The sequence below is a fragment of the Polychytrium aggregatum genome (genome assembly GCF_025602895.1).
Source record: "Polychytrium aggregatum strain JEL109 chromosome Unknown BJ171scaffold_27, whole genome shotgun sequence".
Classification (NCBI taxonomy): Eukaryota; Fungi; Chytridiomycota; class Chytridiomycetes; order Polychytriales; genus Polychytrium; species Polychytrium aggregatum.
Window position 1 is genome coordinate 218,820 of NW_026516229.1, and position 27,539 is coordinate 246,358.

The window sequence follows — 27,539 nt, forward strand, 5'->3', positions numbered from 1 at the left end:
AAGCAAGGCGAGACTCTCGTCTCTGGACTCGTGCAGACGATATCCGAAATAAAAGACATCCATCTGCGATATCGGGATCGACACATCGACGAAGAAATGCAGGGTGCTGGCCGCATGGTGTGTCAGATACCGTGATCCAAAGTCTGGGCTTCGAATGAGGCGGCTGAATCGGCGGTTGCTGGAGGAAAGCTGGAGCAGCGTGAAGAGATCGAGATCGAGGGCGATTGCGAGGACCAGCTCGTTTGGGAGAGCATCCATGAGCCTGCGATGCCCAGGAGCGTCCTGCAATCTGTCTGGGCTCGGCAGCGCCATCCCGGATGGTTGATCAGGCAATAGTCCCCGCGGAATGTCCCCGGCATCGAGCCAGGGTCAAAATTGCGGTTGCCGCAGCACGCCAGGACGATTTGCAGCGGAAGGGCATCGCGAGAGTCAGCGAATTGCTGCAGATGCAGCCGTTGCAAGCGAGCGCAATCAAGCACCTTCGATCAATCAAGTGCCAATAGTCCATCGTAATGGCCGCTCTGGAACTATGCTCGGGTATGCGCTGCATCAACTTGCACCGGCCACAGACACGGTGAGTTTCGGGACTCCAGCGGCCAAGGTATTTGCAGAACGTTCTGTTGTTTCTGACGGCGCCTGAATGCATCGAGTCCCGACAACGGAGATGAGCTGCGGAGCTGGCTTTCCCTCGCCTCATATATCCCCGTGATGGAGGCGACAGAATTAGCTGACCCCGGGCGCCTCTCAGACCACCATCATTTCGAGGCAACATGGATGCCAAGAGTGAGGCACTGAAGCTCCTCAAGTCCCACGACCAAACCGTCAATCGGCTGCACGAAAAGGCACAGACTATCGTGCAGCTGGCGAAAAATGATCAGACACTGGCCCCCGTATCGCCAAAGCCGCCGACATCGCCGGTCCGAGAGAAATTCGTGCGGCGGTCGATCTCTCTCAACATCAGCTCAAGCCAACTAGACGAAGCCAACATGCCCAACTCGCTGGCCCAGATGTCCATCGCCCGCTCTGAAACCGTCTGCAAGGACGAAGGCAAGCATCACCCACTTGGAATGCTCCGGTCGAATGTATCCAGCAAAGACCTCAAGTCGCTTGGGAGTGAAGATTATGTGAAGCGGCCTAGTCGAGACCCCAAAGGATCCACAGCCTCCAAGCTCTCCGTTGCTGGGAATCAGCGAGAAACGGGCTCCCGACACACGATTTCCAGTGAGACGCCATCGACTGAGGTGGGAAATCGCATGCGGCTGTGTGGTTCTGCTGAGGCCTCGATCGGCTACGGTGATTAGAGTCTCAGCGGCGGGTCGCCCACGGATCCCTATGAGCCGGAATTGATGCCTTGCTCGTTTGTAATGCCTCCACGGCGGCTCACATCGCGGCGACAACGATTCCATGGGAACCCGCTGGGATTCTCAGCATCCCCGCCCACGCTCGCGCTCTCGCACTCTGCCCCACAGGCTACATGTTGATGCTAAGGTAGCTGTTTGATCGCTGTTTGATCGCTGTTTGATCGCTGTTTGATCGCTGTTTGATCGCTGTTTGATCGTTGTGTGAGCACCGCGGCCTGGGAGAGACTGCATCTGGTGCTGCAGCTCCACGGAGCAGCGATATCCCATTTTGATTTCTGCTGTCGTCTCTTCACAGGCACTTCCCCAAGACTCAGTAAGCGACATGCACGACCCAGCTTGGAGACCTCAAGAGTCATCGGTGCGCTGCTCTGTTGTCCCCGACTCGCACCTGATCACCCTGCGAAGTGGGTCTGTGGGATCGTCTGTTGCCGAGCGGCTGCCCCACAGCAGGGGCGCCTCGAATTCAGCGCTTGATTCATCGGCCGTTGTATCAACATCTGGCTATCTGGTGGTGTCTGAGCTCAGCTTGCTGGACCAGCCGCAGCCAGCTTCGACGCAACAACTGAGCCCCAAGGTCTCGATACCGTTACCGCCTATTTCCAATCGCCGGCTATCAAAGAGCAGGGATAGCGTGTCCATGATCCACATCCAGATTGAGCCTGTTTCTCCCACTTCGCCAGCCACGCCGAGGCATCTGAGAGCCGATATACCCTCTGTCAAGTATGCGCCGCATCGGAGCAAGTCAATGAACTTTCACGAAGAGGAGCTCACCATAAGCACGAGCTTGCTAAGTTCCCAAAAGTCATCCCCCGACCTGGGGTGCGAGCATCCTCCGGAGATAAACTCGATATCCGGGTATCTCAGCCCTGCTGATGCACGAGCCGCCAAACGCAAGGGCTCGACCGCATTCCTAGCCCTCTCCAAGATGAAGGAGTCGCGAGTCCGATCAAGGAATCCCGAGGCCCTCGAGCATTTCCGCAAGACGGTACAGAGGGTGATAAGGATGAACAGGATGATATCGGCGTTCCGGGTCGAGCCGCAGACCAACATCAAAGGAAAAGTCTTCAGCCATATACCATCACTGATGTCGGCCAGTATTTTGGACATCACATATACGGACGAGCGGACCCCGGTTCTCATGTCCATCCTGAAAAAGTCGCCGGATTCCAGAACCGAGATCGAGTTGGATGTGCTGTGGCACTACTGTGGGCAGATGAAAGCCCTGCGCAAATTCGGGGCAATGGTCCAACGGGAGATATGCAAGAAGGCGTACTTTGAGGAAATATCATCGGGTCGGCTGATCCTCAAGCAGGAGACGGGGCCTTTGTGCTTCTACATACTGCTGCGAGGTCGAGTCCAACTCTTCAAGACCTATGGAGACCACCACTATCGTCTGGTCGAGGCAACGACCATGCTGATGGATGGCGATTCGATTGGAGACCCAGAGATACTCCAGGCTACCGATGAAGGCACCCAACGAAACGAGTCTGCCCTGGCCCTAACGAATGTTGAAGTGCTCCGTGTCGACCGCTTCAACTTTCAAGAGATTCTCGAGACAGCCGCCGCCGCCGAAATGGAGCAAAAGATTCAGTTTTTTGCCTTGCTGCCCCTAGTCGCATCTATGAACATCAGCGCCAACTCACTGGCTGAGAGGGCAATCGAACGAGAGTTTCTTCGAGACAAGGTGAGCATTTTTGTGATGCCATGGCCCTTGGGATGCCATGGTCCTTGGGATGCCACGGTCCTTGAGATGCCTGTCGGCCGAGAGCTTGCTGGTTCATGTGCCCATGTGTATATATCTTCGGGGAATGTCGCAGTACTTGCAAGAATGGCTACGGCGACCCTGAGGGTAGCGGCACTGATGCTCACATAACCCAATCTATCCCACCACCTCCACCATCACCACAACCACCACCTCCACCATCACCACAACCACCACCACCACCGCCACCATCACCACAACCACCGTCGCCGTCGGTAGATGATCGTCGAGGCGGCGCACCAATCGGACTATGTCTACTTCATTATCAAAGGGACATGCCGCATCATCACCGTTGTCGAGTATATCGAGTACGAGGCAAATCGTGGAAAATGGGCTGCCCGGCGGATCCCACCGGGGTTCGATGCGTCAAACGTGCCGCTGGATTCAAGCCTCAAGGAGCGAGTAGTCAGCAAATCACTCTGCGTTGGGCACCTGGAGCATGGCGCATATTTTGGAGAGGGCTGGGTTGCTGACAGGATGAGGCGCAAGGGACGGCTAAAGCTTGAGCACTATTCCTGGACCGCAGCAACATCCGTGGTCGCCGACACACGGGTGCATTGCTATGCCATCGACACGGTGGGTGGACAGCCAGTTGCGTGACCAGCAAGCCCAATCCAAATGGGCGGCCTCTACGCCGATGGGGACTTGTTGAGAAGGGCTCAATCATTTGGGGTGTCGACCTTGACTGGCCGCCATATCCAACTCATCGGACACTCTTTGGCTAACTGATGGGCTCTCTGCCGACGCTGCCTCACAATGCCTCAACTGCTTGTAGGAAACCTTCCTGAACCACACGACGCTGGAGACAATCAAGTGCATCGAAAGCGATGCAAAGGAACGATATCCACCAAAGGATCGCATCATCGACGAGTTTCTCGAGAGCCGGGAGTGGAGCCTGTTCAAGAAGCATGTCGTCAAAGAAGTTCTCTACCGCAAAGCCGGCACGTAGCTGTGTGCCAGATATTCTCTTCTTGGACAGCTCTCTCGAAAAGATACTGGGCATTTTGTCTGTTCAGGGGTTACCACATATGAGCGGCGTTCATCGGCATTTTGGGCTAACCCAGTACTGGCACCATTGTTGCCGGCCGTCGTCGTCAGCAAAGTTGTCCTGCTGAACACGGTCTTGAATACAGTGACGCAAGTAGCCCAAGCGCGGCGGATGTCCGCCATGGGCAATGGACGAGCATATGTATATTCAGGGGGCCGAAGGATGGTCGTCCGTGGGGAGGTTAGACATACCGATTCATCTCCATGACCATCGATTGATCCATAGGCACCCGATAAAACACCATGTTTGACCGCTCGTGGTTGATGCTCATGAACTTGAACATTCCATTCAGCAGCGTCTTGCGCAAAAAGTTGAAGGAACCCCAGGCGGTGTCATTGCTGACAATTTCAGTGCGTCCGATGACGTACACGGTGTTGCGTCGGCACAAGTTCATCCGGCGATAGTATTCCTGGATGACAGCGTCGTTTGTGTCGCTGTTGCGACTCTGCTCAGAGTCCGGCAGCACTCGATTGATCAGTGGGTGCGGCGTGCGAACATCTGCACCGGCAAATCCATCGAAGGAATCGTGATCCAGAGGCTCCGTTCTCGAGCCCTTCTCGAGAGTCTCTCGTCCGATCGACACAATCAGGTTCATGATCAAATCGGCAAGTTCATCGCCCGAATCGACAATGTCGAGGTAGCCATACGTTACGATTGCAGAGTAGAAGCCAAGATATGGCAAAGGCCGCAAGCGGATTCGATCTTTTTCGTGAACGTAAGGCGCCTCGGTTTGGTTGATTGAGATGAAGACCATCACCTAGAGCCAGTCGATTCTGTTAGATTCCCAGCACACAAACATCAACCGAAACAGATGGAAGGGGCTGCCAAGTAAAGTCGCTGTGTCCGGCAACGCAGACGGGACTCGCGGCGTACCTCAAAGAGCGAGGGCAGATGCTCGACGTAGTGTCGCAGCATGATCTTGTCCAGGTAGCTGGTGGTGCTATAGCACATGGCCATGCCAGGCAGACGGACGATGCGGATGCGACGGTCGTGCAGTGGTATCTGGTGGACGACAACATTACAGGTTTCCAAGGCCTGAGAGCCACATGGCACTGAAACTAGCATATTTTCGGCCACGTCGCCGACCATGTTTGTGATTGTGACCGAGAAGTTGGAGTCTTCCGGCAGTCCGTCGATGCGCAACGTTTCATCGAGAGATGAAACAGCATGTGCGGCCGTGTGCTTGCGTTTGTGGAGTTGCTTGCTCGGTGGCGCAGCCAGAGTCTCTGGGACGATTTCGGAGCCGTCCGCCGACGCCTCGGTGCGCAATGGGTCGACCATGGACTTGGCCAGCTTGAGGGCTTGCAGCATAATTTCACCCCGCGAAAACGATGTGATGGGCTCTGATCTGGAGAAGCAGCTGTCTCGGAGGCGTTCTCCCCACTGCCAGACAGCCATGAGGGCTGCAACGACCAGGGCCAGGGATACGGGCATCCAGCCGCCTTGGTCAAATTTGAGCAGCGAGGAAGAGAAGAAGGCGGCATCAAATAGACTTGAGGGGAGAGATGGGTATGCAGTGGTAAGTCTCAAGCTTACAAGGCGATGGACAAGAAATGTAATCGATGGCGATGCGGATGCGCTGACTTGTCGATATGACGGCGGCAGTGATGTAGCTTGCGCACGGTTGCTGATTTGACAGCACGCCAACTTACCCCTGGAGGATGACGAACAAGATGATGATGGACCAGTGGAGTTCCCAGCAGATGAACATCACTACCGCTATCAGAAAGGTGGTCATCAACATCACGAAGCTGACAGCAATACCAAAGGCTGCAGCGAGCCGGGCAGAATGACCAAAGCCCACAACGACGAGAAGGGTCAGGACCATCATGATGTTGTTGGCTGTGGGGACATAGACCTGCCCATGCACCGAAGCAGAGGTATGGATGACTTTGATCGGCGGAAACGAGTTCATCGCAGTGGCTTGGTAGATGATCGAGAACGTCGCCGAGATCAGAGCTGAGGGGCATTTGTCATAACACCGAGGGTATGGAGGTTAGCTATATCACGGAATCTAGACCACGGCACCTCTGGCACCGTGTCTGCAGAGCATATCCGAGTCGAACTCCTGGAAGTCATGTACATGTCGATGTTGCGCCACAAGGAGATGTGGCAAGCGGCGCAAACATGTATCGGACGTACATTGAGAGGCCACGATCGTTGCCAGGATAGAGAGCACCAGCATAGGGATGTAGATCGACTTGGGAACGGCTTCCCAGAAGACGTTGCTGTAGATGGTTGGGTCGCGGAGGAGCTCGGCGGCCAGTCCGGAGTAGGACAGCAGCAGACATGGAAAGATAATGACCAGTGCCGAGAATCGCAGGGACGGGCGGCTAAAGTGGCCCAGATCGGCGTAGAGCGCCTCCTGTGTTCAGGCATAGGAGAAACAAGAGCCAGCGACGACACGGGTAGTGTAAGACACAATGCGCTCCACTGATTCCCTTCCCCAAACTTCAAAGCAGAGACCACTGTGTTTCGAAACATACCCCTCCGGTGACACAGAGCAGCACCTGTGCGGGATGACAGCCAGAGAACAGACGGATGGTCCGTCGCCGATTCATATGGAGTAGGGAGGCATGCAAAGCGGTGAGTAAGCGGGAATCACATAGCAGGCAGCAAGCAGTGCGTATACGTACGCCTCCGAGGGATGCCCAGGCGTTGTATCCATTCCGGCCAAAATATGCTGAGTGGGACAATTGCAGAGTCCGCACAAGCGGTATTTTAGTTCGCAGGCTGACAGCGACATCCGACTGTTATCCGGAGTGCAGCACAGAGCTGTCGAGATGGGCACACGCCGAGACGGACATGCGCCAAGATGGGCACACTCTGAGTGGCAGGGCCGGGACTTACATATCGCATACATGGGATTCCAAGCCGCAAAGACAAGCGAGGCATTCCCGCATGAGACGATGCTCCAAGCGCCGATCGCCCCAATCGACAATATAAAGAGCAGGATGATGGGAGAGAAAAAGTTGGCCAGACGATGGGTTCCGTAGGACTGGACCAAGAACAGCGCTATCAGCGTGATGCAGCTCAGAGGCACGATGAGGCCTTCGCTTCCTGGGAACAGGGGTGTCAGGCCTTCGTATGCCGAGAGCACCGAGATTGCGGGTGTCAAGATGCCATCGGCTGAATGATGCGAGCAAGGCGGGCGGGGACGAGACCGGGGTGAGAATACGGGTCAGTCTTGCGACCAGTGGCGACAGCGGCGATCGAAGACAACGGCATGGGGTGATCCAGATCTCGGGCGAGTAATACTGCTCCAGAGCACATCCGCGCAAAGCTGGGTGGATGACGCGCTGCACCAGATACCCACATCCCATCATGCACGACGGCAGCAGCACCGCAACCAGCAACGCCGTATGCAGATGTGGGAACTTTTTGAGGATCGGTTGGCTCTTGGGCTTCACATCGGCATCAGGGTCCGTCAGCTGGACCTCCTTCTCGAAGATCGAATCTGTCTTGGAGTGGACAGAGAGGCCGGAGAATCTGAATGCCAGAAGCATCGCGGAGCGGTTAGGGTGCATCTAGTCTGATCGGCTGGGGGCGAGACAAATATCGTCCACGCTCCAGCCGCCCGCCAGGTTCATATCGAGCACGACATGAAAATCGCACCTGCATACAAGAGAATAGATGGCAAAGGTCCCTCCCTCGCCATTGTCATCGGCAAGCAGTACGATGCCTGTAGCGAGCCCGCCGGTATCGGACGATGGAGAATGTTAGATCCACAATCAAAGCCAGACCCGCAGCTCTACCCAGGCATCCCCAAGGGCAGACCGAGGACATCATCATTCAAGAGAGCCAAATATGGATGTGGCTGGCAGTTAGCCATCCGACGACTTGGGGGCAATTGCGCCATACCGCAGTACTTGATGACGATGATGATGGTCAGTGTCCAGATGATCAGCGACAGGATGCCCTGAATGTCATCTTGAGTTGGCGGCTGGCTCCACAGGCCCTGAAGGGTATAGAGTGGCGAAGTGCCGAGATCTCCATAGACAACGCCCAGCGAAGCATACGACAGAAGGAGCTCCCGGGCAGCCCATCTGGTCTGCGATGGTCCGGGGCGAGGGTAAGGTTGGAGGCGACAGTCGAGCGGGGGCCCGAAGCAAGCCATTCTCGAGTGCGTGCATGCAGCGGCGCTGACCTTGGGCGAGTTTGTCGTTTCGGCGGCGTGCGGGCTCATGTCGGCGATGGACGAGAGCGAGCGCAATGAGGTCCGCTGGTCCGATCAGAAGAAATCGAGCACGGACCACGTGGGATGTGGCTCGGATTCCGACGAGCCGGCTCGGGCATGCGCAGCGCGGTGGACAAATCAAGAGCGGGTCAGGACAGTGCGATGCAGCGTTTCCAAAATGAAATGGGACACCCCGTTTGAGCCAGGACAGTTGATTCTCTGGAACTCGAATACACCCACTCATTGCCATCATGACCAAGCAAGTATGTCCAAGAAGACCGATATTGTGCTCGCCTTTGGGAATGCCTCGTGGAAGCAAGGGAAGGGATATGCATCCAGCTCACGGAGACTGGTTCGCCAAGTACTTTGAGCGATTCATCCACCACCACCAGAGACGGCCGCCAGACAGATCCATCTCCAAGACTCGAGTATCTTGATATCGATACACCATGGAGCTGTCCAGAGAGTCGAGTGGATGCATCACACTCCCATATCGACACAGGGATCGACCAAGTGTATTCAAAACTACGCTCCCCAAACCAACGAAATCAAAGAGATTGCCAACCAGGACGGGAAACAATCGCATGGCTTGTTCACTGGAGCATCCGGATCGGCAGACTTGTCTCGTTGATGCCAGAGAGTGACTGTCCCGTTTCTTTCTGGACGTCTGTATTCTCCGCATCCACAATCGCGCCGCTCTCTCTCTGCATGCATGTCGAATCCCTGTCCAGGCCAGGCGATGTGCGGCATGAACACACGCCCAGGATAGCTATCTGGAGCCAAAGCGCTGTCGCGTTGAAAGGAAACGTGAATGTGAGCAAATGCCGTCGCTGAACTGCTCGATGCCCCATGTTGTCGCTGGTCACATCAGCGACTGTCGATTTCGGACCTGACGCTGCATTTTCAGACCCTTCACGCATCCGCTTCGACACTTACCAAGCTGCCACGTCCCTTGACAATGCGTCCTTCTCTGTCGTGCCGGACAACGCTGGATCCGTCCTTGCCAGCCCCGAGACGGGAAAAAACGTCGGTGCGTCTGTCGTGACCGTCAAAGCGACCGTCGCGATCCTGGTCTCGATCTCGATCTCGATCTCGGCTACGGTTCCTATCTCGGCTACGGTCTCGATCTCGGCTACGGTTCCTGTCTCGGCTACGGTTCCTGTCTCGATCCTGGTAGCGAGGTCGCTCGGGCCGTCTCGAATCGTATGATCGGTCTAGCCAGTTTCTGGGCTCGTCAAAGTCATATATCTTTGTCTCGGTCGCAGCAGCGCTGTTGTTGACTTCCGAAGAGTTTGCCGTCACTTTCGAATGCTTGGCTCGTTTCGACTGCTTCTGCTTCCTGGTCGTTCGCTTGGATCGACGCGACGACGACGACGACGAAGAGGAGGAGGATGCCGATGACGATGCCGATGCCGATGACGACGACGACGATGATGAAGATGAAGTTGACGATGACGAGGCAGACGATACCGAGCTGACCGAAGGGCTTCTCTTTCGACGAAGTCTTCTCTCAGGCATATCCGTGGCTGGAGCAGCTTCAGGGGCTCGGGCTGGGCGCACTTCAGGCGATCCCATACGCTCCAGCTCGCCACACTTCACAATCACCACAGGCTCAAACGGTTTGTTGTGCTTGTCGGTCGGCAGATCTTCGATCTCGCGAACGACTGCCTCGCCTCGAACGACGCGGCCAAAGACGACATGCTTCCCATCTGAATTCGGCCACAGCAGGTGCCGTAGGATTGGTGAGCTGGAATTGGTCTTTTGGCGGCCAACTTCCCGAGTGCACGGACAGCGGACTTACCGAGGTGAGGCGTAGGCCGTGAGGTAATGAAGAACTGGCTCCCATTCCTTCGCGGAGGCCAAATCATATCCACATATGTATCAGGCGATGGGTGGGTTAGTTGATGACCCGAATGCAATGACACGTCGTGGCAGTCGGCTCAGGAAAAATCCCTACGTATTGGGCCCACGGTTCGCCATCGAGAGGAGAAGAGGGCTATCGTGCTTGCGCTTGAGCGCTTCATCCGGGAAGGTAGCTCCATAAATGCTTTCGCCACCGGTTCCGTCGCCTCTGGTATAGTCTCCGCCTTGGATCTAAGCAGATGATTTCCAGGTGAATGGCCATGCCACATCCGCCAGCGTCAGTGAAAGGCAAACGACATGGCTGGAGCCATCAGCAAGCAAGGGCGTGCAGATCAAGCTGCAGAGAATCCATGCTTCGTCGATCAAACCGTCGGCTTAGTGCTGGATCGGGAGCTCGAGCCCCAGCCGCCGGATCTTGCCGAGGACGCACCATAAAATCTTTGATGATCCTGTGAAATTTGGATCCTTTGTAGTGGAGTACGTTGCCAGAGGCAGAGCTGCGCCCCTTCTCGCCTGTGGTTGCGATCCGATCCGAGTCGTTGATGTGAGCGATCTGTCCTGTCGAGCGAGGGCTACCCGCGGATGTGTACCAGAGACCACAGAAGAGGCCTTCTTTGCAGCAGACACACTCACCTGTGCACAGGGCACGAAAGTTTTCGGCGGTCCGGGGAACCTCATCGCCAAACAGCTCGAGTTCGATCCTGAGTTGCATTTACGAGATCAGCCCAAGAGTCAGTCAGGCTTCCGAACCAGAACGAAGGGGGGACACTGATCACAGCCAATGCAGATGAACAAACCTTTTGGCTGGGCCGCTGCCGACCTGGATATCCAAGAAGCATCTGGGCCTCGACATGGCTGCGTTGGTGCTGGGAGGGTGTGTGCAAAACCAAGCCGACACGCAGCCTCGAAGATCTGCTTCTGGCGGCGATCGCAGCCGCGCCCCGCTGGTGTGGCTTGTGCAGCCCATGTCGAAAACCCAGCGTGCTGGCGTCTCGATTGAGCGACTACTGGTTTGGACGAGAGGGAGCGATGGACATGCGTATATTCGGGCGCAAAGCAAACGACTCAGTCGAGACATGGCGTGCCGATAGCTGCCATGATCATGATACAGCGCACACATCCGTCAAGTCGTGAACCGATACGAGACCACGGCTTTCGGAAACGCCGCCCGGAAGGCGCTCACCACATCGGACGAGACTCTGTAGCAGTCGTCGATGTTCAAGAACTCGAGCGGACTGCCCTTCTTGGAAAACAGCGCAGCGACCCCAGCGCCTGTGACCTGCGAACAGCCTGCAAGGGACAGGCGCCTGAGCCCGGCTGCGTTTGCTGCGGCGTATTTGAGTACGTGATCGAGCTGATCTTCAAAGTAGGAGCAGTCCAGATGCGTGAGCTTGGTTGCGTTCGCGACGACCCGTATAAGCCCCGATTCGGTCATTTTGGGGCAGCGAGAAATATTCAGTAGCTCAAGCGCGAGACAGTTCTGTCCGATGCTCTCGAGTGAGCGACTGGTCAAGTGGGCAGCGTACCCAATGTTCAGGATCGTCAGATTGTCGCAGAACTGAGTCAGACGCTCGATGCCCTCGTCTGTCAGCTCGGGGCACTGGTACATTTCAAAGCTCTTGAGAGACTGGGAAAACCGCTCGCCGATCAAGAGCAGCCCGTCTTGGAGCGAGAATCCAGCAAGCGGCGTGACGGTGATGCCTGAAAGCACCAATGACTCCAGCTCGGCTTTGGACTCCCTGAAGTTGAGGACCGTGGCGAGCGTAACGGCCTTGCAGCGACCAACGTCAAGATGCCGCAGCCGCGGACATCGCCGGAGCGCCGATGTCACGGCGCTGTCGGTAGTCCGGGTGTCGCTAAGCTTGATTGTCTCGAGCAGAGACGATGGAACATCGTCGAGAGCTTGGAGGCCAGCTTGGATTGCTGGGCAAAGCGACACGTCGAGATGCCGCAGTTGCGTGCATGCTCTTAGGACCTCCCGCAGATGCTGATCCTGGATGCTGGTCTGAGACAGGTTCAGTCTCTGCAGGTTCCTGCCGATGACTCTGAGCGTCTGGGCCAAGGCCTGGCTGCCAACTTTGTTGTTGCGTGTGAGCTGAAAGGACACAAGATCGGTGCAGCGCTGTTTGGACAGCGATAGGAGCACGGCGTTGTTGATCTGATGGCACTGCGACAGGTTGAGGTCTTTGAGCAGGCTGCGGGCACGGTATGCGACTGACTGGGCAATTGGCGCAGTGACCTTGCGGAAGTGCGGCGACAGATCGATCCGGGCCCACAAGCTGCGGTTGTGGCAGATGTATATCCTCCAGCTCCGCGACACTCGGGTAAGTCGACACAGAGCCGCCAGCGGGATATACGAGAACACAACGTTCATGAGTTCGACGGGCATGAAATGGTCCCCAAAGTTGTATGACGGTGGGAGAGGCTGCTCGGCTTCGGCCTCGCCATCGACATTGACATCGCCATCATCGTCATCATCCTGCCCAGCCAAGCGCGACTTTTTCTCCGAGGCGGCGTTGGTGTGATCGAGCTTGCGCTTTCCATCTGAGGACGAGGTGCTGCTGTTCTGGGAGGATGATTTCGGGGGTGCTAGGGCATCTGTTGTGCCGCCATATTTGAGAAAGGACGCTTCTATGGCCTGCATGTGCCGGATGGCGGACATGAACAGTGATCAGGATCAGTGATCAGGATCCGTATCCGCGAGCCACAGCCGATGCTGCGAGGCGATAGCCCAGGGCAGCGAGCCGGAACAAGGGTGGCCCTTTGGCATTGCCTTAAGGCATTCCAAGGCCGCCAGATCGTGAGGAGAAGCGCACCGGATAGTTGGGATCGGCTTTGGGAACCTTCTTGAGGGCCAGCTGGCAGACTTTGAGGGCGGCGGGTTGGTTCTTGAGCAACCTGAACACCTTGGCCGCTCGAAGATATCCCTGATTGCCCACGGTCGTGGATAAGCAGCAGCTCGATGGGCGCAAATCCTAGGACGAGCAAGACCAGCAGCCCGATGTCCGGATATGCAGCCGCGGGTTCATCGCACAACTCCATACCACCGACGATCGAGGATCAAGCTTGACTATCTTCTGCGCTTCTTCCAGCGCCTGGTCCAGTCTGCCAGCGCTCATGAGCGCCAACGCTACCAAGTCCATGACCGTGATATCGTCCGGCAGGGCTTTCTTTGCCTGTTTGTTTGATATGGGGGTGCGATTTAGATCGGCGGTGTTATCGAGCGCAGGCATGCCCGCTTCGCACGCTCTCGCATACCGGCTACCGCACGAACCGACCTTGGTAAAGAGCGCCAGGGCCTTGTCGGCATCGTAGCGCTCGAGGGCCGCCTTGCCGGCCTCGACAAAAACCTGGGGATCGATGCGTCGCCCGGGTGCGTTCGACATTGGGATCGGCGGGATCGGCGGGATCGGCGGGCTGGGATCTGGCCGAGAACGGGTCTGTCTTGTTCTTGGCAGGCGAGTGTGCACACGTGACACGCGAGCGCCACATGTTCCGCTCTATCAGGGCGCCACCACCGCCACCGCCGCTGCCTTCGCCATCGCCATCGTTGCCGCCATCCGACACCGACACCGCCATCATCGCCATCATCGCCATTACCATCGGCATCGGCATCATCATCGCTTCCATCGTTTCACCGAGAGCATTTGCACTGAACTACAGATGGCCCAGCCTACGTCCTCCAAAGACGCCTGCCCAATCTGCCTCGAAGATCTCGAGTCCAGAGGCGGCCTGCCCATCATCAACCCCGGCTGCGGTCATTCGTTGCATCTGGATTGCTTTCGGCGAGCATATACAAGAGTCCCCAACCCCACCTGCAGGTCTATATCCCGCCCAAGGCTCGTTGATGTGTCGCACCCGTTATCTGTGCTGCCTGGTGCTTGTCGGCTCATTGCATGCCCCTGTCCTCCAATAGCATATGCCGCTCCGAGCTTCCCTTCGCCACCGCCCTTCTCGGCAACGCCAACCCAAGCAAGCGTTTCAGCATCAACAGCTATGGCGGTAGCCGGCCCACGCCAGCCGAAGACATACCGCTAGAGGAGGAGCGTATCGAGCCATCTCCTGTCCCGACGGCTGCGTCCTCGTCGGCGGCTGTCGTCGGACCACCGAGTTTGAGAATTGTGCCAGAGTACAGCATCCTTCCGGTGTCCGCGCCAGCGCCGCTCGATCTGTATGCGGTTGCTACTCTTCGATCGCCAGAGCATCGGTCGACCGCCAGCCTTGACGTTGTAATCGTTGTCGACGTTTCCGGATCGATGGAGGGCGAGAAGGTAACGACATTGCCGGGCTGCTGCAATCTGCTTTGATGCCGCCGATTCTTGAGGGATCGTTCCGCGGGCCGCCTCTGCTCGGACTGCTAACGCCCGGTTAAATGGTCGCGCTTGAACAGATGGAGACGGTTTGCCGGACGGTCAAGTACATCTTCAACACGCTCCGGCCGCAGGACCGCATTGCGCTCGTCAAGTTCAATACCCAAGGCCAGAAAGTAACCAGCTTGATCTTCTGCTCACCCACCAATCGCCTGCGGTTCTTCCGGGCCGTCGACTCGCTGCAGGCTCGCGGAGGGACCTACCTTGGCTCGGGCCTCAATGCGGCCCTGGATTTGCTCGAGCAGCGCCAGAGCCGAAACCCTGTGTCGGCCATCATGCTGCTTTCGGACGGCGAGGACAACCGTGAAAACCTCGAGGCCTACACCCAGCTAACGGCGCGATTCCAAACCAACCCGGCGCCCGTGTACTCGTTTGGATATGGCGGTAAGATAGGCGGTAGCATTCTGTGGGCTGTCGATCTGCCCACATCGAGTCTTTGCAGAGCGGGTGGTGCCGACGACTGGATGCTCGCAGAGTTGGGGAGAACCGACTACATGGTCATGTGTCCGAACGATTGTTCACCCTGTCGGTCCGGCCGCTCTCCTCCGAGTCAATGCAATGCTTATCCATGCTCTCTTATTCGAACCTCCCACGGTCGCAGCCGATCACGACGTCGACAAGATGACATCTCTGGCAGTCGGAGGCGCATATGCGTTTGTGCAGAATGTCGATACCATTCAGGATGCCTTTGCTGGCTGTCTTGGAGCCATGCGATCGGTCGCTCTCCAGGATATCTCCGTGCAGTTTCGGTCCGTCGATCCCCGCATTAAGCTCAAGACCCTTCACAGTGCATCCAAAATCGAGCCAATCGACCCAGCCACTGGCGTTGTTACCTTTGCCAATCTCCTGGATGGCGAGTCCCGCGACATCCTGGTCCAGCTCGAATACCAGTCCGCCCCGTCATCCGAGTCTAGCCCAGCTTCCGTCCCTGGAGAAATCACCGTCCTGTCGTCCAGCTGCTCGTATACCGAAGTGGAAACCCAGCGCGCTGTCCAAGAAGCAGCATGCGCTGAAGGCAAAGTGACCATCGAGCCCATCGTCGAGTTCCCGCCTCCGCACGAACACGCAAGCGTCGTGGTGACCAAGAAGCGGTCCGAGATCATGGTCACCGAAGCTCTTGCGCAAGCTGTTCCGCTGGCCGCAACAAACCAGCACCAAGTAGCGCGATCCTTGCTATCCGAGAGTCGCCGAGTGCTCATTCAGATGATCATCAAAGCTTACGTGCTTCCGGCGGAGCTTGCTTCGCTCTTCCCTGTCCCGGAGAGAACAAATGTGGCCGAGTACCACACCATCCCTTGCCCGGATGAGTTTACCAATGGCGACTGGCTCTTCTGGCTTGGCTTGCTGGCCGACATTGACAGCAGCATCCGCAAAATGGATGCTTCTCGATGGTCCAATGCAGCGATATCGAGAATCGGTAACGTTGTTCACCAGCGACGCACACAGCGCAGCATCTTCATTGATCACTTTAGCCACGATGTGACGCCCATCCAGATCATGGACAACATGAGCAGACAGACGCCTATGAGCCTCACCATGCAGGACCTGAGCGCCAGGGACCGTGAGCAGACCGCTCGGTCTACCGTCGACCCCGAACCCGAGCGACCCCAACCCGGCCACATCCGCAAGCTGGCCAGGCGCCATACCCTCCAGGTCGACAGACGGCCACCGAGCGACAGCCATGTGGCACCGGAGACTACATCGGCCCAGACGACCCACCTGCCTGATATCGAAGAGCCATCGTCCAGCATGTCGGCTTGGTTGCCGGCCCCCGAGCCATTCCATGTCGCTGCTGAGCCGACAGCGTTACCTTCACCGGCGCCCGGCCTCCCAACAATGAGCGAGGAGCCTTTGAGCATCGTCGGCACCAGCGGCGTTACTGCAGATCCGAGTCAATCCGCACAAGCAGCGCCATCTGAAGACGAGCCCACACAAACCGAAGTGCACCAGTGAAGATCCAAAGATCCAAAGATCCAAAGAGTAGCGGGCTGCCGGCTGAGTGATGCCGCTTGCCAATCTCGATGACTTAACGATCCTCTCCTCCCTCTGGATACCATGTTCGACTCGCCTTTCAGCGTCAGCTCGCCCCAGCTGCGATCGTGTCAATATCAGATGTATCTACTTATCGACGCAGTGTCGAGTGGGTTTGATGTCCACAGTTGCCCCGTGTCGGCTCGGAGTCTCGCGGTAGCAGTTGCGATCGTGCCCGAGGACATAGGTTGCGGAGCGGTGGCTCTATGTATTGCCTTGCACTTGCGATGGCTACTCAAAGTCGGCCTCCAGCCGCATGAACATGCGCAAAACATCATCGACCTTCATCGTACCATGGTCTTTGCCGTCGCGTCCCCGGACGCTGACGCTATCTGTCTCGGCCTCCTTCGCCCCAACAACCAGGACAAAGTTGTACTGCGCCAGCTGTGCCTCTCGGACTCGCTTGTTGAGGGTACGGTCCGAGGCATCGACATCGACGTAATAGTAGCGGTCGTACACACCGCTGGATGGGTCGGTGCGACCAGGGAGAGACGCAACAGCGAGCCGGTTGCGGACTTGCCGGGCATACTCGGCCCATGCTTCCGATACAGGTATGACCGTGGCCTGGCGGGGGCTCAGCCAGAAGGGCCATTTGCCCGCAAAGTGTTCGATAAGCACGCCCAGCATTCGCTCGAAGCTTCCGAGGATGGCCCGATGCACAATGACGGGAGTCTTGAAGTCGCCAGTCTCGGACTGATACTTGAGGCCGAATCGCTGCGGCAGCTGGAAGTCGAGCTGGATGGTTGCGGTTTGGTGGCTGCGATTCAAGGCATCGCGGACAAGGACGTCGATCTTGGGGCCATAGAACGCCCCGTCGCCTGGGTTGATCTTCCATCGCCGTCCGGTCTGGTCCAGAGCCTTGGTGAGGGCCTCTTCAGCCTTGGTCCACTCGGCAATGTCGCCCAGGAAGTTCTCGGGCCGCGTGGAGAGCGTCAGCTCGTATGTCGGGAATTGGAAGATTTTGTATGCCCGCTGGACAAAGTCGAGCGTCGACGAGATTTCTTGGAAGATCTGGTCGACCGTACAGAATATGTGGGCATCGTCTTGATGGAACTTACGGACCCGGGTCAGACCAGTGAGAGCGCCTGAGGCTTCGTTTCTGATCGAGTGGAGAGAACATAAGAACGGAGGCAGATATGGCGCACGGATACCCAGGGCAGATCGAAACGATGGAGAGGCACGCAGAGGAGTCAAGGGCGGTCTGCGACATCTGCAGAGCGACGTGCCCAAGAACCATCAGCTCCGGCTGCCCGAAAAGCCTGTCCAGGGACAGTCTGGCCCAGCGACCGCACAGTAGCAGGTTGAGCCAAAGCATACCTGTGCAACGGACTGAATTCGGCATAGCGCACGGGCAGATCGCGGTACGAGTGCATGGTGCTGTCGAAGAGCAAGCAATGGCCAGGGCAGTTCATTGGCTTGAGACAGTGGATTTCCTCTGCACCATCGGCCTCGGCCTCGGCGCTGTCGGCTTGGTGGTGGTGATGGGAGCAGCCGTGGCCGTGACCGGCTTTGATGATGTTCTCGATTCCGTCGCTTCCCCGGACCACGAACATATCCTCGTTGTAGTTTTCCCAGTGGCCAGACTTTACCCAGAGCTCCTTGTTGAAGAGCAGTGGAGTAGCGACTTCTTCGTAGCCGTACCGCCGGTATTCGCTCCGCAGAAAGTCCAACAGGCGCTGGACAATCCGGGTGCCGTGAGGCAGCATAAACGCCGATCCGGGCGAAAGGGGGTTCATTGAAAAGAGTCCCTGGGCTTTGCCAATGACTCGGTGATCTCGGCGGGCAGCCTCCTCCTGGCGATACTCCCAGTCCTTGAGCTGAGTCGCCGACGGGAACGCAATGCCGTTGACTCTCGACAAAGGCTGGTATCCTTTGGAGGCTCCAGCTATGGGGTGATCATCCCACTGCGAACCGCCGGTGCGCAACAGCTTGATGGCCCGGACCTGCCCAGTCGAATACACATGCGGCCCGCGACAGAGGTCGATAAAATCGCCGCACCGGTAGAGTGTCACCGGATCGCTCTCGGGAATCTGTTGCAGAAAGCTGAGCTTGAAGGGATTGTGCTTGAACATTTGGCTGGCAAACTGGCGAGTGACTTGGAGTCGGCGAAATTCGGCGTTTTTCTTGGCGAGCTTCTTGGCAATGCTATCGATCTCTTTGAGATCGGCATCGTTCAGGTTGTAGGTAGAGCCGTATCGGCTGTCTGGCTTGAGCAGCTCTCGCACAGCGGCTTCGACGAGGTCTGGATCGGCGTCAGCATCCAGACAGGGAGGGCTGTAGTTGCGTTTCACGATTCCGTCGTAAAAGAATCCGCCCAGCTTGAGGGCCGGCCCATCGCACAGCAGGATGTCGTCGCCATACTTGGTTTCAAGTGCCCATCCGAGAACATGTGCTCCCGAATGCCACAGCGAATCCAGCGCGGTCTCGTCGTCTGTATCGGCTTTGGTAAAGTCGAGAGCACATGAATCGGTGAGGGGACGGCCGAGATCCCAAGTCTTGGTGTTGGTGCTGGCGAAGAGATAGTCCTGACGAGCGTTTGGGTTGATTTCTGGAAAGATGGACGGGTCCAAGAGCAGGTCAGTAAGCATACGACGACAGCACACCGCTGAGGCAGTGTGCGAACGAAGCGAGCGCCAGAATGCTCCGGATGCACTGGCTAGCCCCGGTTGGATATGCCGATGCTCACCCAAGGCGATATCAAGAGGCCGCACCGATCCTGCTTGGACATGCTTTGTGGGCCCATTTGGTAGAGTGATGGCGATGATTTGCTCGTTGTTCGGTGCTGCCGCCCGCTGCCGCTCGAGCTCCTGGGTCCAGAGATCAATTCGGTACTGGGCAAACACGCCGATCCATCCTATCAGCAGAAACGGGGTGGAAAGTATTAAGGGTATGAGAAAGGGCATGTCGATCGGTTTGAAGAGTGCCCGGCGTTGGCAGGCGACAGCCTCCCGACAATGCGCCAATACCAACGTTGTTGGGGAGGATTGATCCAGCTGTTGCAGCGGAGCGGCGAAACCAACTGCCGACGTATGGCAGCCCGAGCGCTGCCGAAAGTGTGCCCAAGGACCATCCCGGTGATGTGTGGCTGCCAGCGATGCTTGTGCTGGAGCAGTATGAACAGGTCTGGGTGCTGGGCAGATCGGAAGCGAAGCCCGTTGCGATCGGCAAAACGAAGAACGAGGGAGCCAGATCCGCTGTCGCGCGGCTTGGTGAACGCAGGCAGGCAGGCAGGCAGGCAGATTCACACGGCAAGCTGCCCAGCTGAGGGCACGATCTACTCCAACGGATTGCAGCAGCTGACGAGCACAGGAAAGGGCATAGGTCGCACTCGCAGAGATTGTTTCGCAGTGGTGGCATGCTGTGGACAGATGTATTCAAAACCCAGAGAGCAGCCGCCATCGGCACTATCTCTCGAGTCCCCCGTTTCGCTCTGGACAGGCGCTGGCCAGCAAGCAGCTTGGCTTGGTACATTCAAAGCGGAATGTATCTCCAGATACGAATGACGCCGTCGTCGCCGGCCGTCGCAATCAGATCACGGTCCTCCTCTAGCACGCCCCAGCGAACGCAGTTGATGTCGCTGTCGCCATGGGCATTTGGGTGGTCCAAGACAGTTTTGAACTCGTTGTCGGAACCCTATCGACATGAGCCCCGTGATTCGGTTGGAACAGAGATGATTGTATACAGCTGTAAGTATGGGGGATCGTGCCCAGTGATATCCAACATCCTGCAGGCCCAGCAATGCGCGAGACAGACCTCCTCCACAATCTTGATAGAGTTGTCGCCTGAGGCCGTGGCAATCTTGTTGTTGAGCTTGGACCACGACACTGAGTAAATCGTCCGGGTGTGATGATCGGCCAAGGTAGCGACGCAGCTCCACTTGGGGTCCTTTCGCCAGCCTGATCCCTGAGGCTCGCCGCATTTCCAAACGCGCATGGATTTGTCGTCGCTCACCGAGGCTGGGCAGGGCCGAGGCGAAGGATCAGATGCGATCAGTGCAAATCGAGGCATGGCAGACGGATGATAGTGATATGCGGGCAACTGACACGATGTAAATCAGCGCGGGGGCTGTCGAGGAGGCAGCATGGAGGCTGTACTCTCGAGCAATCGTACCTAGACGATTCCCGCTTGGATCAAAATCGATGCCCCACACTGTGGACGTATGGCCGCTGAGGGTATCGGAGCAGTACCAGTCGTCGTTGTCTTCTCGCCATACTTTGACTGTATCATCGTAACTAGCAGAGGCGAGAATCTGGTGTGCACAAGCAGACTGTGTCAGAGGCGATCTTTTGCAGAGCCCGCGGCAGCCGACGCCGGTTGATGTAGCTTATGCACTTGATCCACGGTCCCGAGCAGCCCTATCGTGGTGCCAGGATTGTCTGAGATACTGCGATCAGAAACATACGTCATCGTGGGGATGCCACTGGACCATTTTGACATCCTGCGAGTGTTCGTAGAGCACGCTGAGACACTCAAACTCGTTGTCTTCGAGGACTGGATCGTGGCATTTGCGGGAGACATTGGCATTGTTAGCATTGTCATTAGTGTTGGTGTTGGTGTTGGCATTGGCATTGGTATCGGCTGATGCCAAACTGTAGTAGAGGCGGCCGGCTCGAGAACAGCAGCGATCCGCAGTCTGGTTGCTGAGTTACCTTCCCAGATCCAGACGCTCTTGTCGCGGCTGCAAGTCGCAAGCAGGGAACCCGAAACCGACCATGAGACGCTCTTGACCTCGTTTTCGTGGCCCTCCAGGGTAGCAACGCACTCGAAATCTGAAGAAGGATGCCGCACAGCATTCGTGAGCCGAAACGTGCAGATCCCCCAGTGATGTGCATGACCGTATCTACGGCGGCCAGGAGCTGCCATCGAGCCCACCAAATTGCTCATGTGGCCAAGCCGTCGGCTGACGTTTACCTCCTTCCTCCTTTTCCCATACAGCTGTGGTTCCGTCAAAGCTAGCCGATCCCAGGCGCTTTCCGTCGGGAGAAAAGGCAACCGACCGGATGGTTCTCGAGTGTGCGTCGTCCAAGAACGTGGCGCACTGGAACTTGCCGGCTGCGTCCCGCTTCCAGATACGGACGCTCTTGTCGCTCCCGCAGGATGCGATCACCGGCGCCGTCGGAGACCAGTTGACCTGCCACACCTGGCCGCTGTGTCCTGTTGCCATCATGACGGGGGGGAGTTCAGGTCGCCAGCAGGATGGTTGCGATGCAAAGCATGGGATTTGTTTCCACAGGGAGCGCCAGATGACCAGCTCGAGATGGGAGGCCGCAGTGCACTATCCGGGCGGCGCCATGCATGTCAAGATGCGCTGCATCGGAGCTCGGGCTGCGAACCTCTTAGTTCGTCGATGAGCTCCAGTCGTCCCATTGCGTGTCGGCTGTCGAGTTGTCGGTTGTTGGGTTGGGCTGGGTGGGCGGCTGTCCTGACCTGGATCAAAGGCGCCGCAGAGATTGCAGGCAGCAGCAGCGGCCTGATTCGTCAGCGGCGATCCTGGCGGAAGCAGATCAGGCGGTCATGTGGAAGTCACGGTGCTGCGCCACGGCAGTCCAGCCCCGACCACCCGCACGGGAACAGGCAACAGACAACAGACAACAGGCAACGGGACAGTGGACTGTGCTGCGGCTTGCGCTGGTTGGCTGCGATGGACTCCATGTTCGGCCAGAAGGACAGAGCCGAGCGAAGAAGCCGCCCGGGCCAGAGGCGGCATCGAGAGTCGATGTCCCCGTCGCGGCGGGTGCGTATTCACATCCGAAACTCGGCGCTCTCGTTTCGCTTTGCGAGCGCTGGCCACGCCCGTTGTCTCCTGGGTGGCCGTCCTCAAGGAAGTTGGCCGTCTTCCCAGCGCACACCGCAATCTCTTATCGGGCAGGCGCCAATTGTGGCGTCGAGAGTGTCCTCCTTGTACTTCTCTCGATCACCGCGAGCCAAGAGAGGTGTCGACCACCCTCCCTGCGAGCTGTGCTGGTGAGACTCGGTCCCGGGAGGCATTTGGGGACGACCACAACCACAACCACAACCGCATCGACATGTCCTGTGGTGGAGCCGGGTCGGCCTCGCAGGGCACCGAGCTGCAATCAGCCCGCTGCGATCCCGCTGCCCCGCTCGCTCGCATGCTTGCACAGGAATCTTCCACCGCAAGCCCACCACCACCACAAGCCTCGGATGAAACAAACAGCGGACCCCGCCCATACGCACTTTGCCCCGGCCTCCACAGCCGTCCTCCAGCAGCCATATCCTCGCCGACCGACCGACTCTCCGATGGCCAAGAAATGAGCGAGCACCCTGAACGCAAGTCGCAGACGTACACCATCGCCATCCCGCTGTATTCGCCGCCTCGCCTGGTCCAGCAGACCCTCGCCAGGGCCAAGAGCCTCCCTGGACAGGCCTATCGGGCAGTATTCCCAGGCCCCGGTCCGACCCTGGCGCCCCAGCTGCCCGCTCTCCGCACCCGAATCATCCCTCTGTCTCGTCCTGAAGCAGCCGGAGCCAAGACCCATGTCGAGCCATCCCTGCGCCGCAAAGACCCCAAGGACCGCCACGACCTCGTCGGGCCGAGCGAGCTGGTGATCCAGATGGCCTCGGGCGAGTGTTACTCTGTGAACATTCGGTCCCAGCGACGTCCCAAACTGCCCCCTCCTGTTCCAGAGACCGACCCGGAGCTGCAGCGTATCCTGGACACCATCATATAGACAGCGTCCGGAGAGACTCTCCTGGCCGCTTTCTTTCACTATGTTTATTTTAGTCTGCATCCGATTTCGATACAACATACCCGAGCTGGCTATTGTACAAGCCCGGCAATAGAATAACAACATCATGCCATCTCCGCTGCAGGACGTGCATTTTCTCGCAGCGCAACGGCCAGTTGGCTGACCCACCGGGTTATTGCGGCGAGTGCCCTTCGACATATCGGATGAACCGAGCGGGGTTGCCAGCAACGACTGTGTAGGGTTTCACGTCCTTGGTGACGACGCTCCCGGCGCCGACGACAGCGCCGTTGCCGATGGTGACGCCAGGAAGGACGACGGTCGAGCCGCCAATCCACACATCGTCGCCGATGGTGATGGGCTTTGCGTATTCAGGGCCCTGTGTGCCGTTGCGGACTCGATAGTCGGTCGGGTGTGTGGCCGTGTAGAGCTGCACATTGGGGGCAAAGAGCACCCGGGAGCCGATGCGGACGGGAGCGCAATCGAGGACGACACAGTTAAAGTTCATGTAGACGTCGCTGCCCAGATGAATGTTCTTGCCGTAGTCGCACGAGAAGGGTGGCTCCAGATGGACATTGAAAGGCTCGGCAATGGTGCCCAGCAGATCGATCAGCGAGGCCTGGACCTTTTCCCGCACCCCGGGCGAGCGATCGTTGACTTGGAGGGCGTTGTATTGCTCGAGGCGAGTGCGGCAAGCCTGTCGAGCGGCCACGAGCTCGGGATCGAAGCCAAAGTACAGCTCGCCGCTGAGCATCTTTTCGTGTTCGGAGCGAGGGGCAGAAGCGTCGGCCATGGCGATAGTGGGTGCTCTTGGTCGGGATCCGACTGACGGGCTTGGATGCTGCAGCGAGGAAGGACCTGCGAGCGATGTCGGCTCTGAGACAGGGCGCCAGGATCGGGATCAGGGACAGGATCAACACAGCCCTGGCTGTCCGCAGGCCAGGGTTTCGCGCGGATAGCTGGTGTCAATGGTCGCATGACCGTGGGCGCTCCAGATATCGCTGCCAAGGGCCTGCCGGGATGCATTGAGCTGCCGGCGATATTTATTGCGCGGCTCCCATCATAGTCCCGATGCCATCGGTCCCTGAGATGGGCTTTTACTTGTATGACGGGGGTGAAACCAAAGCTGTATTTGCTCGCGGACCTGCGCAACAGCAGCGACGCCGCCAGTGGGGCAGCGGCATGTGCAGGGAGGGACGGGGTGCGCTGAGGTCTACTTTTTCTACTTTTTGGCATATTCTACTACCAAGCTGTAGTTTTGGGTAAGCTTGAAGCCGTTCAGGCCTGTTCGGGCAACGGCGCCTTGGCTGTCCTGCTCGTACTCGACAAAGGCCAGACCAGATTTGCCCGGCACCAGCCGTACGTCGATCAGACCCGGGTACTGCTTGAACAGCGTCTCGAGGGCAGCCTCGGTCACTTCCGGCGGCAGATTGTGGAGAATCAGAACGCGATGGGGTGGAACGTCGGGGGCAGCCTGTTTTTGGTCCTGAGGGTCTGTGTCGGCAAAGGTCAAAGTAGAAAAGGGTCAGGCTCGGTCCGATCGTCAAAGGGCCAGCTGGCTATCGACAATGCTTCATCCGCTCGACTCCTCGAGGCCGCAATCCAAGAGTGAGTCGGGGATCCATTTGTCGGTCGGTATGGGCCAAGGCCCAGGGCTGCAAATGAGCCAAGGAGCACCATATGGGCTCATCATTGTGGCTCGGGCGGCCTCGGATGCTCGTCCAGACGATGTCAAATGAGATTGCACGAGCCACCAAATCCGCCTGCTCAACGATCGATGGTACTTGCCGTCTGCGTCTCTGACTCTCTTCTGCTGGCTCTGGTTGACAGGCTCGTGATCGTCGTCTGCGCCGTCTCTCTCGCGCTTGATTCCCTGCGCGCCGGTAGGATGTGGTGCTGGACCAGCGGCCTTGACTGAGGACACGGCCGGCCCAAGCTTGCTTCGCTTGATCATGCTTCCTTCCATAATCGTCAGGATATTGGACTTGGTCCGGGAATATGTGATTTTCTGGTGTGTCGGCAGGGTACCGGGGATCCCCCCAAACCGTCGGTATTGCAGTTGGCGTCAGCGACAGCCCGACCATCAAGTGCCCGCAACAGCGACCAGGAAGAAATACTCGCAGTCTATCGATCGCTGGCTCAATTGCAACTGCAGGCTCATGACGGAGAACAGCGAGTCGACTCGGAAAACAACTTCAGAGCTGCCTCCCTCTTGCTATGAAGCAGGGAAGGGGGGGGCTCATCGTGGCTGTCCATCCACATGTCCTGCCGTGTCGATCCAGACGATTCTCATTCTCCCCCTCGAGACTTACGATCGGTTGGTCGTAGAAAGGAAAGCCCTGTAATCCACGGATCGCCGCTGTGGCCTGGGCGACCTCCTTGAAGACCACAAAGGCCTGCTCCCGCATTTTGGCGTTGCGGACGGCGACAACATCGAGGACACGACCGTACGGCGAAAACAACGCATAGAGTGATCTCTTGAGCTCTACCGTCCAATGTTTCATCATAATATCGAAGATCGGCAGGGGGTTTCCGCGGAGGATCGGTAGAGCATTGACAAGCGATCGACGGAGGGGTGTGGATGCGTTAGCGCAATCAATGGACACCGTAGCTCGCCGTCGCATCACCAGATCGCGACAGGCGAATACATGGCCTGTCTTTGGTCGGCATAGTGGCTGGCCGTACCTGGCTTCTTGATTTTGCCGTTGATGTTTGTGACGTAGAGCGTTTGCGAGGGGACGACGATTGTTGACATGGCGATCGGAGATGTGGTACCGAGCTCGGGCTGGAGTAAGAGGACGGAGGCTTACGGTTTGGGACTGTGGGGTGTGGCTGGCGGCGGCTACTCTGGGATCAGGGGCGCTGTTGTGCGGCGCTGGTGCAGGATGCCGTTGCTGATGATGCGAGTGTGGGAGGCCGATGTCGCAGCGGGGCGTCGGGTCTGCATCCGTCGGCGATCGAGCCAGAGGAAGAAACACCCGCACGTCTCGAGATCTCGGGAGGACCGAAAGCGCGCGTGTGTGTGTGCGCCTCTCGCTTGTGCTCTCGCTTGTGCTCTCGCTTGTGCTCTCGCTCTTGCTCGCTTCCCACGCAGACAAACTGCTCGGCCCAACATCGACGCCGATTTACTTTCCACCACCATCGCGGGGGATGGCTCTGTCTTGTCCGGCGAGCCCCAGCAAGCATAGGTCCGTCTCGCTCATCGATCTGCAGTCCGAGACACACGCTCCAGCCCATCCGCGCCGATACAAATCATCTATTCGGACGGTGCCGACGCCATCCCACAACCACCAGCATCTCGCCGCCACCACACACCATGGCCAAGAAGCCCAGCACCAAAAAGTCGGTCCTGCTTGAGGAGATCTTCTCTGGAGCCATCGGCTTTCTCGAATCCTGCCCCGGCGTGCACGAGGTCAAGCTCTGCAGCCGCAATAACTCGCTCTCGTCGTACCATTTTCTGGCGTGGGAACGCGACCACCCAGGCATCGCCCTGCCCAGCGATCTCAAGGCCTTTCTGCAAATCACCGACGGCATTCTGCTCGGATGGTCCGTCAAATTCAGTCACCAGGAGGCCTTCCAGCTCGGCGCCATCCACATCAACGCTCTCGAGCGGCTGGTTCGTGTGGACTCGCCGCGCCGCACTGCGGATGGGTCGGCTCTGGACCATCCGTACTTCCAGCCGCTCTCCAAGCCGCCAGGGCCATCTTTTGTCTTGCAAGAATGCCGGGGATACGGTCGTGTGTGTCTTTGCTATATGCACACGCCTCCGCGATACAACTACTCGCCGAGCTCGGAATCCCTGAAGGACGACCCCGCACAGGCGACCGGTACCACCGGTACCGCTGGTGCCCCCCAGCCCGACGGCGAGTCCAGGGCCCAACCGGTCGTCCAGGTCTGGTTCCAGGAGACCAAGCCCGGTGAGGGTGCTGGCTCGTGGTTCCGCATCGCCAAGAGCTTCACGGCCTACTTTCGGCTGATGATCGAGCACATGGGGATCCACGGCTGGCAGCTCGCCTTTACGGACTCGGGCCTGCCCCCGGCGGTGCTGGACTGGATGTGCTTCTACGTGCCCGCTCGAGCCAAGATGTACCGCCAGCACCGGCTCTTTCTCAAGCGGCTCCAGGCGAACAAGGCCTTGGCCCCGACTCCATCGCCGTCTGAATCGTCTCTACTGTGGAAGAATCAGGTGGCGGCGACCCCAGAGTTCCATTTGGAGGGTATAG

The 27,539-nt window shown here is 57.9% G+C and overlaps 10 protein-coding genes across 10 annotated transcripts; 4 read left to right on the top strand and 6 right to left on the bottom strand.

Moving 5' to 3' along the window:
- Positions 1–945: 945 nt before the first annotated feature.
- On the top strand, positions 946–4,280 carry BJ171DRAFT_157718 (uncharacterized protein). Its single transcript, XM_053105849.1, has 4 exons — positions 946–1,488; positions 1,657–3,045; positions 3,343–3,699; positions 3,899–4,280. Exons 1-4 carry the CDS (start codon positions 1,405–1,407, stop codon positions 4,070–4,072), a joined length of 2,004 nt encoding a protein of 667 aa, XP_052965069.1. The 5' UTR covers positions 946–1,404; the 3' UTR covers positions 4,073–4,280.
- Positions 4,281–4,352: 72 nt separating this feature from the next.
- Positions 4,353–8,357, bottom strand: BJ171DRAFT_583473 (potassium transporter-domain-containing protein; the record flags this gene model as incomplete). Its single annotated transcript, XM_053114248.1, has 11 exons — positions 4,353–4,928; positions 5,045–5,663; positions 5,824–6,130; positions 6,314–6,536; positions 6,658–6,681; positions 6,808–6,854; positions 7,022–7,300; positions 7,488–7,660; positions 7,787–7,853; positions 8,033–8,222; positions 8,319–8,357. The coding sequence occupies 11 exons, from the start codon at positions 8,355–8,357 to the stop codon at positions 4,353–4,355; spliced, it is 2,544 nt and encodes an 847-aa protein (XP_052965070.1).
- A 570-nt stretch (positions 8,358–8,927) lies between these two features.
- BJ171DRAFT_511479 (cyclophilin-like domain-containing protein) lies at positions 8,928–11,200 on the bottom strand. Its single transcript, XM_053111589.1, has 7 exons — positions 11,009–11,200; positions 10,845–10,912; positions 10,642–10,724; positions 10,306–10,442; positions 10,150–10,196; positions 9,285–10,057; positions 8,928–9,135 (listed from the first exon to the last, which is right to left on the bottom strand). The coding sequence occupies exons 1-7, from the start codon at positions 11,176–11,178 to the stop codon at positions 9,118–9,120; spliced, it is 1,296 nt and encodes a 431-aa protein (XP_052965071.1). The 5' UTR covers positions 11,179–11,200; the 3' UTR covers positions 8,928–9,117.
- A 36-nt stretch (positions 11,201–11,236) lies between these two features.
- BJ171DRAFT_511480 (uncharacterized protein) lies at positions 11,237–13,634 on the bottom strand. Its single transcript, XM_053111590.1, has 4 exons — positions 13,490–13,634; positions 13,256–13,387; positions 13,028–13,138; positions 11,237–12,849 (listed from the first exon to the last, which is right to left on the bottom strand). The coding sequence occupies exons 1-4, from the start codon at positions 13,595–13,597 to the stop codon at positions 11,335–11,337; spliced, it is 1,866 nt and encodes a 621-aa protein (XP_052965072.1). The 5' UTR covers positions 13,598–13,634; the 3' UTR covers positions 11,237–11,334.
- Positions 13,635–13,765: 131 nt separating this feature from the next.
- On the top strand, positions 13,766–16,737 carry BJ171DRAFT_157778 (uncharacterized protein). Its single transcript, XM_053105850.1, has 4 exons — positions 13,766–14,032; positions 14,128–14,482; positions 14,602–14,965; positions 15,183–16,737. The coding sequence occupies exons 1-4, from the start codon at positions 13,875–13,877 to the stop codon at positions 16,532–16,534; spliced, it is 2,229 nt and encodes a 742-aa protein (XP_052965073.1). The 5' UTR covers positions 13,766–13,874; the 3' UTR covers positions 16,535–16,737.
- On the bottom strand, positions 16,689–19,770 carry BJ171DRAFT_157782 (uncharacterized protein). Its single transcript, XM_053105851.1, has 4 exons — positions 19,583–19,770; positions 19,299–19,466; positions 17,930–19,160; positions 16,689–17,711 (listed from the first exon to the last, which is right to left on the bottom strand). Exons 1-4 carry the CDS (start codon positions 19,680–19,682, stop codon positions 16,844–16,846), a joined length of 2,367 nt encoding a protein of 788 aa, XP_052965074.1. The 5' UTR covers positions 19,683–19,770; the 3' UTR covers positions 16,689–16,843.
- Positions 19,771–19,952: 182 nt separating this feature from the next.
- BJ171DRAFT_511483 (WD40-repeat-containing domain protein) lies at positions 19,953–22,081 on the bottom strand. Its single transcript, XM_053111591.1, has 7 exons — positions 21,946–22,081; positions 21,524–21,766; positions 21,262–21,381; positions 21,015–21,103; positions 20,723–20,861; positions 20,366–20,568; positions 19,953–20,245 (listed from the first exon to the last, which is right to left on the bottom strand). The coding sequence occupies exons 1-7, from the start codon at positions 21,977–21,979 to the stop codon at positions 20,084–20,086; spliced, it is 990 nt and encodes a 329-aa protein (XP_052965075.1). The 5' UTR covers positions 21,980–22,081; the 3' UTR covers positions 19,953–20,083.
- Positions 22,082–22,092: 11 nt separating this feature from the next.
- Positions 22,093–23,396, top strand: BJ171DRAFT_157807 (uncharacterized protein; the record flags this gene model as incomplete). The annotated part of the gene is made up of 1 exon (XM_053105852.1): positions 22,093–23,396. A coding segment is annotated over one exon (1,209 nt), but the record flags the coding sequence as incomplete, so codon positions are not given.
- Positions 23,397–24,381: 985 nt separating this feature from the next.
- BJ171DRAFT_511486 (u2 small nuclear ribonucleoprotein B''-like protein) lies at positions 24,382–26,294 on the bottom strand. The gene is made up of 4 exons (XM_053111592.1): positions 26,002–26,294; positions 25,629–25,801; positions 25,105–25,324; positions 24,382–24,810 (listed from the first exon to the last, which is right to left on the bottom strand). Exons 1-4 carry the CDS (start codon positions 26,069–26,071, stop codon positions 24,539–24,541), a joined length of 735 nt encoding a protein of 244 aa, XP_052965077.1. The 5' UTR covers positions 26,072–26,294; the 3' UTR covers positions 24,382–24,538.
- A 338-nt stretch (positions 26,295–26,632) lies between these two features.
- BJ171DRAFT_425860 (uncharacterized protein) lies at positions 26,633–27,418 on the top strand (the record flags this gene model as incomplete). Its single annotated transcript, XM_053107742.1, has 1 exon — positions 26,633–27,418. A coding segment is annotated over one exon (786 nt), but the record flags the coding sequence as incomplete, so codon positions are not given.
- Positions 27,419–27,539: the final 121 nt, after the last annotated feature.

Bases quoted from the DNA above. Each gene is read 5' to 3' on its own strand.
- BJ171DRAFT_511483 (XM_053111591.1), bottom strand. From the start codon at position 21,979: ATGGGACGACTGGAGCTCATCGACGAACTAAGAG. The intron at 21,104-21,261 runs GTAACTCAGCAA...GCCACGATCCAG, and splicing joins GAGCGTCTGGATCTGGGAAG to TCCTCGAAGACAACGAGTTT. The intron at 20,569-20,722 runs GTACGATTGCTC...GGCCCTGCCCAG, and splicing joins TCCAAGCGGGAATCGTCTAG to CCTCGGTGAGCGACGACAAA.
- BJ171DRAFT_511480 (XM_053111590.1), bottom strand. From the start codon at position 13,597: ATGTCGAACGCACCCGGGCGACGCATCGATCCCCAGGTTTTTGTCGAG. The intron at 13,388-13,489 runs GTCGGTTCGTGC...TCAAACAAACAG, and splicing joins CCCTGGCGCTCTTTACCAAG to GCAAAGAAAGCCCTGCCGGA. The intron at 12,850-13,027 runs GTGCGCTTCTCC...CGGCACATGCAG, and splicing joins AAGCCGATCCCAACTATCCG to GCCATAGAAGCGTCCTTTCT.
- BJ171DRAFT_157718 (XM_053105849.1), top strand. From the start codon at position 1,405: ATGGGAACCCGCTGGGATTCTCAGCATCCCCGCCCACGCTCGCGCTCT. The intron at 1,489-1,656 runs GTAGCTGTTTGA...GTCTCTTCACAG, and splicing joins GGCTACATGTTGATGCTAAG to GCACTTCCCCAAGACTCAGT. The intron at 3,700-3,898 runs GTGGGTGGACAG...AACTGCTTGTAG, and splicing joins ATTGCTATGCCATCGACACG to GAAACCTTCCTGAACCACAC.
- BJ171DRAFT_157778 (XM_053105850.1), top strand. From the start codon at position 13,875: ATGGCCCAGCCTACGTCCTCCAAAGACGCCTGCCCAATCTGCCTCGAA. The intron at 14,033-14,127 runs GTCTATATCCCG...GTCCTCCAATAG, and splicing joins GTCCCCAACCCCACCTGCAG to CATATGCCGCTCCGAGCTTC. The intron at 14,966-15,182 runs GTAAGATAGGCG...CCACGGTCGCAG, and splicing joins GTACTCGTTTGGATATGGCG to CCGATCACGACGTCGACAAG.
- BJ171DRAFT_157782 (XM_053105851.1), bottom strand. From the start codon at position 19,682: ATGGTCCTTGGGCACACTTTCGGCAGCGCTCGGGCTGCCATACGTCGG. The intron at 19,467-19,582 runs GTTGGTATTGGC...TTCTGCTGATAG, and splicing joins GATCAATCCTCCCCAACAAC to GATGGATCGGCGTGTTTGCC. The intron at 19,161-19,298 runs GTGAGCATCGGC...CCATCTTTCCAG, and splicing joins GCCTCTTGATATCGCCTTGG to AAATCAACCCAAACGCTCGT.
- BJ171DRAFT_511486 (XM_053111592.1), bottom strand. From the start codon at position 26,071: ATGTCAACAATCGTCGTCCCCTCGCAAACGCTCTACGTCACAAACATC. The intron at 25,802-26,001 runs GTACGGCCAGCC...ATTGGACGGTAG, and splicing joins CGGCAAAATCAAGAAGCCAG to AGCTCAAGAGATCACTCTAT. The intron at 25,325-25,628 runs GTAAGTCTCGAG...CCGACACACCAG, and splicing joins CTTTCTACGACCAACCGATC to AAAATCACATATTCCCGGAC.
- BJ171DRAFT_511479 (XM_053111589.1), bottom strand. From the start codon at position 11,178: ATGGGCTGCACAAGCCACACCAGCGGGGCGCGGCTGCGATCGCCGCCA. The intron at 10,725-10,844 runs GTGAGTGTGTCT...TCGCAACCACAG, and splicing joins CTTTCGTGCCCTGTGCACAG to GCGAGAAGGGGCGCAGCTCT. The intron at 10,197-10,305 runs GTAGGGATTTTT...GCCTCCGCGAAG, and splicing joins GCGAACCGTGGGCCCAATAC to GAATGGGAGCCAGTTCTTCA.